Source organism: Plectrocnemia conspersa, unplaced genomic scaffold, assembly GCF_051122295.1.
Source record: "Plectrocnemia conspersa isolate PC_06_02 unplaced genomic scaffold, ASM5112229v1 ptg000009l, whole genome shotgun sequence".
Lineage (NCBI taxonomy): Eukaryota > Metazoa > Arthropoda > Insecta > Trichoptera > Polycentropodidae > Plectrocnemia > Plectrocnemia conspersa.
The window spans coordinates 22,740,401-22,752,115 of record NW_028277173.1 but is presented as its reverse complement, the minus strand read 5'-3'; the positions used below and the strand labels follow the sequence as shown (position 1 = coordinate 22,752,115).

Below are 11,715 nucleotides of genomic sequence, written 5' to 3'. Positions count from 1 at the left end.
CCGACCAGGCGCGTACGGTGATATACTTTCTGTTTCGCTCACTCGCGTGCTAAGTGAAGAGAGTGAGTGAGAGATAAAGGCGTGCGGACTGTATGTAACGCACGCCTTTATCTCTCATTCACTCTCATCACACAAGTATCTCACCCACAGACTCGTGGTGGCTAACCTAGGTCAACATAAGATGTAGTAAATGCTGTGAAATTAATTACAATAGCAGTGAAAGCCCTAACTCAACAAACTGCCACTTTTTTAAGCGCAAAGGACATAATATTTTTTTTATTTAATCCTTTCAAAGCCAATAATAGTATAGTAATAAGTAAAAAAATACTAAATGAAAAAAAAATTGATACGTTTATATCATCGTCAATTTTTACACAATTTTTTTCATTTAGACGAATCGCAAAATTTATTTTCCTTGGGTTTAAAAGCTGAAATATAAAATTATCCAAAACCATACTGAAACGAGTGTTTCGTTAATTAAACATTGAGCCTAAGAAAAATATGGCTATACAAATATACATACAGCGTGAAGTAAATTTAATCTTAGAAGAACAATTACAACATCTTTCAGATCGTTAATAGCTGACACAGAAAAATAGATAAACTACGAAGCTACTGGAAAATTGACAGACATCTGTAAGCCCCTGAAAACAGCAGCTAGTAATATTTATCAATAATAATTAATACCATGGAACACAATAACAAACGACAATAAACACCTTCTGCAGGTGTTGTGCTAATGAATTGTAATATTTTTTTTATTACTTAATTCAATGTATTCTTTACTATAAAATTTAATTTGCCATTCTCTTTTGTATCAATATTTGTGCATCACATGCTTCGAATATATTTCAGATCATAAACCGAAAATATAAATCGGACAATGCGTTTAAACGTATTTAAAATTATTCACGGAAGCATTTCTCTCTATGCGAACAATGCGCTGCAATTGCGGAAATGTTTATATGCTACAGTACCGTAAATAAAAAATAAATCGAATTATATCGAAAAAAAATATATACAGTTATGTTTATATGCACATAACCATACACCAAACTACAATCGCGACGTCGCCGATGTGGCGTGATTTATTGCCATATTTAATATGGAGAATTTCACAAATTGCCAAAAGGTCTCTATGCATACAATGTGCTTGTATGTGTATGTACTGAAAAAGACCTGAAGCGAAATGCGCAATTCATACTACACCAATTCTCTTTCTTATCGCCCGATCGGCCGTTTAGAAGAGTATTGTAAAATGATGAATTGACTTGAGAGGTATTTTTATTTGTTGGTGATAATATCACGCTTTTATGCTATAACATAACATTTTATATGCTTTATAAAGGAAATTCAATTAAACTCACATTGGGATTATGATGGATCATATTATAGAATTACCAGTGCAAAAACGGGTTACATTATAATCCTTATATTATACAATATAACTAGTATCGCACTCGATAAAAAAAGTGAGAGAATACAAATGTAGTAAATATTTATTTAATGTAGTATGTATTTTATTTAATTAATATTTGCTAGTCAAAGATTATTACTACAATTATTTCTAGAGTTTGTAGATGAAAGCTTGGAATGGTGAGAAAGCTCGATACTTGAGTGCCGTATCGCCAAATTTATGCATATGATTTGTTCCTTAAGCGCAAAGAAAAGTTTTTTCTCAAACAACGTTAGTCAAAAAGATTAGGGTCACATCGTAGTGAGCCAGTTAAGACCATCGCAAAGAACAGGTTGTGCATCTGCTGTGATTTAAATGATATCGTTTACTCAGTGCCGGCTAACTACTACAAAATAAATGAGGAACATATAAACCGAATTCTGATCAAAAACAATTATCATTTTTTAGAAGGCAAAAATTCACGTCAAAAGCAATGAAATCGTGCCGTCGCTGTTGCAGTGAAAACGCAGCGTTCCCACTTTTATCATAAATGCTTAGAACAATTATATATAAGATTTAAATTTCAATAATAAGAACGTTTTTTAGTTACACCATAAGTTACTTTATAATTTAAAAAAGTTTTTTACATGTTTTATGTGTAATTATAAATGCTAGTTTTTAATTACGTTAACTAATTAGAAAGAAACAATAAACTAAAAAAATATAGCACCTAATCTGTTGCTTTAGATCAAAAGTGGACCTTTGTCTATTTTTATTAAAAAATATTTTAATTTATATATTTTTTAAAATAAAGGTTTTTCTGCGCAGCGTTATATATTTTATTAATTAATTAGTGCAAAAAATTGTCACTGTATTTCAAATTTATAATAAACTAAACATATTTAAAAACTATATTAAAATTAAAAATATATTTTTAATAAATCTTGAAATTTTATTCTGAAACCTTATAATTTAAAAAATATTTAAATTGCTGTTTTAAATTTCCAACGTTCGCCAAAATTTAAGTACACCTTTTTTTCTGTATAGAGAAGCTATCACAAATCCACATTATTTATATTATATTTAAAATCCCGTATAAACTAAACATATTTTTCTTAAGTTGAAAAAATATTTTTTTAGAATTTCATGATGTTTCTACATATTTTGATAAGTGTTTTACAATTTGAATCGATAAAATCAATTGCGTAATTCGTTCTCAAGCGCGCCTAAAACCGGGATTTCCCTTAACTCTCAAATTTGCTTAAACGACTAATTTTGTCATCTGTCAAGCGCCCGCTGCGCGTAGCTCGGTGCAATTAAATAAACAGTGAAGTGTTAATTGAAGATGATTCAAAATGATGTATTATTGGAATTATGGACAATATAATCATAACTATAAATTATCAGTGCAAGTAAGTGTTTGGTTATATGAATAATGGCAACGTCACAATGAGCGCGGTCAAATGGGCGTGCGTCAAAAGAGCGCTGCATTATAAGCGCTGCGTCATAAGAGCTTTTACCAAAATAGCGCTGTAACAAAATAGCGTGCGTCAAATGCGCAGACAGCTATATGAGCGTTTGACAAAAGAGAGCACGCCATAAGAGCGCGAAAATACTTGGAGAAAATCAAGTAATGAATATTTTAGGAATTAGGTATACAAAATATATGTAAATTGTGAGAAATTTCAAAAAATAAAAATTCACGAGATATAGGCGGTAAAATTAGTATTTTATGTGCCAGAGCGTAATGACGATTAAAATGATTAGTCAATGAAAACATTATTATTTATTAATTATCACGTACATACTACAGTATGGCTCCCCATCCCCATACGTACGATAAATGTACATATATTTTTACTAAAATGAAACGCTGATTTTGAATTATCATTGCATTTGTTCTGTAATATTTCATTAAATAGACAAATAATTATTGACTTGACTTGCAATAAATGCGTACAGTTATAGGGCAGGTATACGGCTCGTCCGACCTATTACAGGTATGCAATCACATATTTATAATTATTGTAAAATGTCGTATATTTGATTACATACAAGACACTATACATATATATATTGTCGTGAAAGATATTATCCCCAAATATCAATAGATAAAAAAAATATGTTTTATTAGCATTTATATGGTTTGATCGACATTAATCTCAATTTTCATACCTACTAGGTATATATTACAGGTTCACGTTCAGTCAAATCTAACGTATATGTGCATTAAATCGGAAGCAATGATAATGTTTATGTATTATAAAAAGAAAAACTCACTTTTGGCCTCGGAGCCCGTCGACGGGAATTCAAAATTTGATGATTGTTTATTTAGTTTAATCAATGTATTCTTCTATTCCTCAACACATTATGTATATATTTAATTTTCATAGTTATAACACATCTAGTTAATTTGCAACCCGATTATTTATATTCAGTCAAATCGAACAACACACATGACGAATTAATGAAAATTATTGTCGCGTAGCAAAATTTTATTAATAAATAAGAATTATTTAAAACTGTTGTCGCGTTACTGTCGGCCATCTTGTTTTATATTTGAATGCTTATTTTTCATTGGTCCAAACAAGAGAATGTATTAACGGTGCATCGGAAAGCAATGAATCAAATTAAATTTTTATTTTTATTATTATTAAATTTATTTCCTTTGTTTACGTGTATTATTATATATATATACACCGTTAATACAAAGCGATACGGTTTAAAGAGTAGAAAATTGAGCATAAACTGTTTCATTTTAAAATATGCGTGTCCGTTTATGAATTTAAAATGATTAATTTTTGCTTTTTATATTATTTTTATGAACAGTCTTATTATTTTTCGATTTGATAGAAATATAAATAATATATACATTGTAGTACAACGTACAACATTAAAACGATGAGTTTCTTTATATTCCTTATCGAACGTATAAGTCCTACCGTATATTACGAGCAAACGGACAGCAAAGCAAAATTTAATATTAGAGATTATAATCGTCTGTCTGATACAAATATCCGTTGAATCACATACTTGTATGTATCAAATTTATATCCACGCCCAAACCGAGAAGTACATTACCATACTACACATACAAATCGTACATGCAAAAAATGCTATCAAAAAATCGATTTTCGATTATGATTTTCGGCAGCCCAAATTTTTTTCCCTGTTAACTTGAAAAAGCCGCTCCCAGTCCACAGCCGCATTAGCGGTTCGATCGTAAAACGAGGCAATAAAGAGGAGCAGCGCTTTCAAGGTCAGTCGTAAAAATGCAAATGCGAAGAACGCAGAAAGCTGCTTCGGTGCAGCGTTTTGTTAATACAAGGGGGACGGAAGACTATAAAACGAAACTGGTTTGAGGATATGAGGGATGTGATTAAGCACTAAATACTGGCGAAACGATACGCGGTTTATGGCTGCGAGTTGCGTGTGGTGTGTTGTTACTACCCTTGGAGCGTAATGGGTTATGTTGGTGGAAATAGTGTCGGATATAAAATAAACTCGAAAAGGCGGATTGCGAAATTAAAGACTTAGACTTTTTAGCCATATATTATTGATTCAAGCCTAACCCATAAGTTCCCGGAAAAAACATTTTGAATGACTGCTTACAATACTGTCAATCAAAATTCAATAAATTTTACGCAAAAAATATTTACTTTATTATATATAGGTATATAACGTGATTAAAAAATCACAATTTTTTTTTCACTTTACCACTTGGCTCCTCCATCGCCCATCAAATTTTCTCTGGCGCCGCATTGCTCTCCGAAATTCGTACATCGCCCACCAATGAGCGATATTTCCCACTTTGAGAATCTCTGCTGTAAAATATTTATTTTTTATTATAAATAAATAATTTTCCTTGCATGCGTTCTTGCAAGTATTGCCCAATGGGCGCTGGTCTTCAGCGCCCCATGTCTCTAACAAAAAAACCTTCAGCACACACCGCAGGGCGGTACCGCCTCCGTTGGGAATATATGTGTTAAATGCTAAAAAATATTGGACAAACAGACGCACAGCTCGACTTTTTATGTATAGTCCATCCAAAATGTTAACGCTCATCATCTTTGTGTTGGAAATAAGGGTGCATTTACGCATGCATGCATACATATACAGTTTTCCGCGAATTTAGAACGTTACCAATACTACATGAAGGCTGTTTTAATAATAGGGAGACCATACGTTGGAAATTGAGTTAAAAATTATAATGTGTTATATTTTTATTATAAATTATTGTCATGTTGTGGTATTTTGTAATCAACAAAACAATTCCTGTAGTGTTCTATTGGTATTTTTTTTAATATTACGACAACCTGGAGAGTGATTCCAAAACTGCTATTATATTTTTGAGTTAAATATGTATATAAATAAACAAAATAAGCAAGAAAGTGATATTTTACATTTTCCTCAACAATTTAAATTAAAAAAGAAAAAATAATTCAACGTGTAATTTCACAGGGACACCCTAAAATATTTCTCACCAATACTATATCGATGAGCGTTCACATCTTGGACAGACTGTACCATATTGTATAATTTGAACACACATATTCTAACTTTTTTCTGTGAAGTATTTGAATTAAATCTTGTGAAAACGAAATTAAATTTTGTGGTCGCCTATGAGTTTTTGAGTTTTACACGCGAATTCCAGAAACGGAGAATCTTTCTGCACGCATTAATTTCACAGTCGAGCGAATTTTCACGTGTCGATGGATCGAGTTTATTGCGGTATATTGATAGGTTTTGCGAATAATTTAATTTCGGTAGGGCAGATTGACATTTTAGTATGAATAAATGAAAATTATGTTTTTTTATAATAAAACATGTTTATAATTTTAATAAAAACCATTTTATTATAGAAACAAATATATACATATACATAAAATTAAAAGATCATGATCATACCAGCATTCAATCTTCGCTCATATCATTTACATAATACGTTACAATATAATCAATAATAGCAACTTCTAAAATACGGTGATCTATTCTATGAGGTTTCATCTATCGTATCATATATATTTTTTCTTAATGCCATATTTATGATTTGTCCAAGTTTCTGACGATAGACGATACGGGTCCTTGGAGCACTTTCCTAGAGAGTCTCATCATACCGGACACAGGATCCCTTCCGAAGTACTTTACCTGTATCTCGTCTCCCACCTGAAAGCCCAGCGCCGATGGATGGCTGATCTGTAAACAAACAACCGAGCCATTAATAACGCAGCTCATAAATAATTTATTACTTTATACGAAAAAGCTGTTTAAATTATGAACAACCAGAAATGATTCTCAATTGTATTAATTATATAATTTTATCATATTCAAGTTAAGGTTTCAATACGTTTTAATTATATTAGGAACATAAATCAGTGTATTTCATAAGTAATATTTAATATTTACAACCATTATGAGTCACGTGTAAAGGTTATATCCAAATTTAAAAACAATAATTATTATACAGTGACATCATAAGTTTTTTATTGATCCTTGAGATGATGTCGGCAAAATAAAATGGCATTTATGATATATTAATATTTTTTAATATTCCACCATTTTCTCGATAAATTATTGATTGAATCGATGATGGTTGATATAAGATAAGAATATAAATTAATATAAGCGAGGTAACTATTTTAATGAAAAACATACAATTTTTGATAGTTATTAGTCTTTATAATACAATAAGAATTGCATGTCGTATAATAACTACTGCCAGCGTATAGTTCTTTTTTGCAGTAATTGTGAGCCTTGACCTATGAAGGTCGTGTGAAATACACCAACCTTCCAGGCTAGACTAGAAAATCGTCGACCATTTCGACAAAGGGCCGGTGAAATGACCGCATCGTCTTTTAGCATAGCCATTTCGCGTGGTCGATCTTGTGAGGTTTTTAAATGTTCTAAAGCACTGAACGCAGCACTCTCCGAAGAAACGTTTCACAGTCCATTAAGTCGCATCACATCCGCGCTTAGACTAAAAAAATGTCCACGTGGCAAAACGACACCGTAAATTGGAACCGTGATGCGAAACGATAAGACCGCACAAGCGGAAGTTGATGAGGTAATCTAGCGAGCTGACATAATGAACTTAATTCGCAGTTTCCCTGACTTGACTTTGTTTAAATATTCAAACGGCCAAGTCAGCTGTTATAAATAGGCACGTATTTTTGTATTGTCTGTCTGGATGTTTATTAAAGCACGAAGAAGAAGCGTATCATCGATGATATTGTGGTTAAAGATAGCGTTATTTGTTGTAAAATAAATTATATTTATTTATTTACATATTTACATAGCTTTCTACAAATGCACCCTGCATGGAAAAAATATTTACAATAATAACATTTAATGCATCCACCATCTGCGATTACCTGGATGAGAACAAATCAACACAATCCGACAGATAGCTGTGCTTATTGGCGAGTTATTCAATACTCAATACTGCTTTACAATAGGTTGTATATATTCTCTACCGACAGCTTAAATGATTGTAAGTACACACGTCGACGCGACTCGAGGGAATCATATCCCAGCAAACTTTGTAGGATTTTTTTTGGGAAATAAAAATAGGTAATATTTATATTCCTTCATATTAGAAACTTTTTTGGACCGTTTCTATTAACCTTTTGAGTAGTGAGTTAATTTTACGTATGTTTCCATAATCATTTCTGTTTTTAATTATTTATTATTAAATTATATTGCATTCATAGTAAATCATAGACTTTTGTAAAAAAAATATATCAATTGAAAGGCCTCAATGTTTTTTAATTTATTGGTATTATTTTTTATAAAAATCACTTACATTTAAGCAAACTAAAAAAATATTATTTATTTTATTTAATATTTCTACAGTTATATATAGTAAATATATAACTATCTGGGGTCAGTTCCATTATCGTACATCACTGTACTTAATTTTCATTCGCCAACACCGTCTTTATAAAGGTCAAACAGACCAGCTGCAACATTTTCATGACGTCACGAACATTAGGGTATGTGAGAGTCAAAATTAACGTTGGTTGTTTATAAACGTGTATTAAGAGGTATTCATTTTTAAAAAATACAATATATGTACAATAATTAGGAAGACAAAAAACGTGAAACGAATAGGTACATATTTTTATTTTATAAATAATAAAATTTTAGATATCTACCTAATAATAACATACTTAAGAAAATGATATTCAAATATTATTTAAATTAGATTTAAAGCAGCTTTTTCTATGCCACAAAAAAGTAAACAAAATTTAAAGACATATAAAATCTAAAGTTAAAAGAACAAATACAAATATACAAGTGACGATTAAATATAAAATAAAATTGTAAAACATAATATATTTGAATAAAAGTTTGTAGTGATTTCCAAGTTTTGTCTAATTCTCGACTGACAAATCGACTCATTCTTTTTTTTTAGTGTTGAAATTTGAGAAACCACAGATCAACGTGTTTTAATGGATCGAAAAATAGTAAAGGTGGCCCCGACAACTTTGATGAACAAAAGTGCCGAAACCGTATTGGTCTTGAACGAAGCACTTATTGGGGTAATAATTAGATTTTTTACAAAAACCCGCGTTCACGTTCACTTAAAAAAATAGAAATAGAATTCAGAGCATATATTAACCGTCTTTTCAAGAATGTGTTAGCGAAATCCATGAATCATTTCTCTTTCGTTTATGTTAGTCTGATTGACATGTTCCTAAATTCCATCTATCCAAATATCAACTGAACATCAATATCTTCAGACCAATATTTTTATATCTAAAATCCATTTTAAATTAACTCTTTCAACATGAAAAAAATGCTTTCGAATCAATAGGATCATTTAAAAAAAAACAGCAGCTGCAGCACATTTATAATAGAGTCCAAATTTGGGGGGACGTAATTCAAGTGACGGCACTTGCCCTCACCTGAATTAAGACAGAAAAATGCATGTCATTTAATGAAATATGATGAATTTTAACGAAATAAAAATATTAAAAAAAACGATCACTGGCTTGTCAACTTTTGCCCCCTCTCCCTGAAAAAAGCAGAAATGACGTATCTGATTCCAAACCAGAAATTTTCGGGTTATCCCTCAAAGAAAACCATCTCGAATCTATTCCAAAAATATTTTTTTAAATATGTCATATCAGTGAAATCGTATCGTAATACATTTTCACCAGTAAAAATATAATTTATCTGGCAGGTGCTAGTGAAATTAAATGATTTAAACTTTTCCAAACGTAGTAATATATACATTTAAATACTTATCTTTATTTATTTACATTCGATGTACAAATGGTTGTATTTTTCAGTGAAATTATATTTTCAATAGTGAAGTTCAAATACATATTCACTAGTAGATATATATTTCTACTAGCGGAAATATAATTTATCTGATAGGCGCTAATGAAATGATATACTGTTCTAATTTGACCCAAACCAAACCTACACGAATTAACCTAATGAAAGTTCTAGAACTAATTACAATTTTAGAACTTTTATTAAGTCAAGTCTAAAACATAAACTCTCGGGGGAAAATAAGCGGAAGGAGAAGTACAGGTAGACGTCGCATCTCGCATTTGGTCCATAGTTTGTCTGCTATATTTAAAAAATATGATAGCTATCCTTATCGATATTACTATGCACTTCTGATATGAGATTATTAGTTAAAATATATTCAAACTGAATTTTGATCAGTAGGATAGCGCAAAAACAATTATCACTTCTCAGAAGTCAAAAATTCACGTCAAAAGCAATAAAATCATGTCGGCGCCGACACGATTTTATTGCTTTTGACGTGAATTTTTAACTTCAGAGAAGTAATAATTGTTTTTTTTATTCTTAAATGTAAGTTTTATCACATTATTCTCCTGATTTTGATTGTTCTATGAAAAGAAATGAAAGTACAAACCTCCCATTAAACCAACCACATAGTTCAACAATTTATGGTGTCTTACATATTAAAAGTGTATTAATTTCTACCCCTTTCGCTTTATATTATCGATTAGTTTAGAAGGCTTAAATATGTTAAATATTTCGGGAATTAGGTAGGTAGCTAAAAATCAATCAATAAAAAGTACTCCTATAAATTAATGGTAATATTATGAAAATTCGAGTCATACCACCGAGCTATTATGCGGGTATTCAAACTTTCAACTTTGGAAGCAATAAATTCCGGTGTTTGCTAGAATTTACTGAACCGCCATGAACTACTTAAGTGCGTACAAAAATCGCAATTCACGAAACTCCATGACGTAAAACATTCCTCACCCCTGCCATTAGTCCCTCTAGCTAGTTTATACATCGCACGCTCGCAAATAGTTTCCGATTCAAATGTACGCGTGTTTCATTCAAACATCAAACGGTAAAACTTTACGACGTTAATTGAATTCGCACCATTCGCTCCAGTGAAAAGTTTATAAAAAACTTTAACAGCGACATTAAATTCGCCAAGTACTCGATTTACACGTGCGATTTTGATTTTTACATATTTTACACATGCAGCCAGTCGATTTTAACTTTAAATCGATTATGACAAAGCCAAAAAGTGGCCTACTCATGTGAAGATACTTGCATTTTACATATGTTTTATACCGTCCAGAAAGCATTTTACTATGAGAATTCAAATCTTATGGTTAGTACAAGATAAACTGCCTCTCAATCTGCGAGTAAAAATTTAAAAATTCCCAAAACATGGAAGGTTTGGAGTTTGCCATAAAAAAAAATTTGACAGCAGTTTTTCCTTTCACACAAAAAAATATATCATAGAACACAGTATTAAGAAATGTTTAAAAAAAATTTAAAATAAATCTAATCAATTTAAATTCAATTTTATTTGACCAATTAACTTTATCGTATAATAAACGTGTTTGTTTTATTCGCGATTAATATGACTAAATTGCTCACGATTTTATTTTTATTAAAAGCGATTGCGATAATTTAACGGTGAGCAATAAAACGAGAGTTTGTTGCTTTAATTCCCGCTAATTGTTACTTTGACGGGATAAAATCAACGAAACTCAATAAACTCGCAATCAACGCCCAAAATCCTACTACAAAATTGCGATTAAATTTCACGCCCGTCTGTCTAATTAAAAAAACAGATTGCTATATATAATAATTAGTATTTCAGATATTTAAAAATATTTTATAAATATTATAGATATTCCTCATTTGATTCGTTCTAAAAATGTAGACTATTCGCTGAAAACTATTCGACTAATCAAAGTTCTAAAAATAAAACTACAACAAAAATTCTAGATCTTTTCGTTTTAACAACTAGTTAGAACAAAGTAACCTAGCGTTGTTAAAATTACTGTAAACATTTTTTTAGATGA

The 11,715-nt window shown here is 30.7% G+C and overlaps 1 protein-coding gene across 1 annotated transcript in view; it reads right to left on the bottom strand.

Moving 5' to 3' along the window:
• Positions 1 to 6,231: 6,231 nt before the first annotated feature.
• PNPase (polyribonucleotide nucleotidyltransferase 1) overlaps positions 6,232 to 11,715 on the bottom strand; it is a 40,541-nt gene continuing 35,057 nt past the window's right edge. Inside the window, exon 13 of the mRNA XM_088191400.1 lies at positions 6,232 to 6,592. Within this exon, the coding sequence (XP_088047526.1) occupies positions 6,440 to 6,592 (153 nt within the window). The 3' untranslated portion in view covers positions 6,232 to 6,439. The remainder of the gene's footprint in view (positions 6,593 to 11,715) is intronic.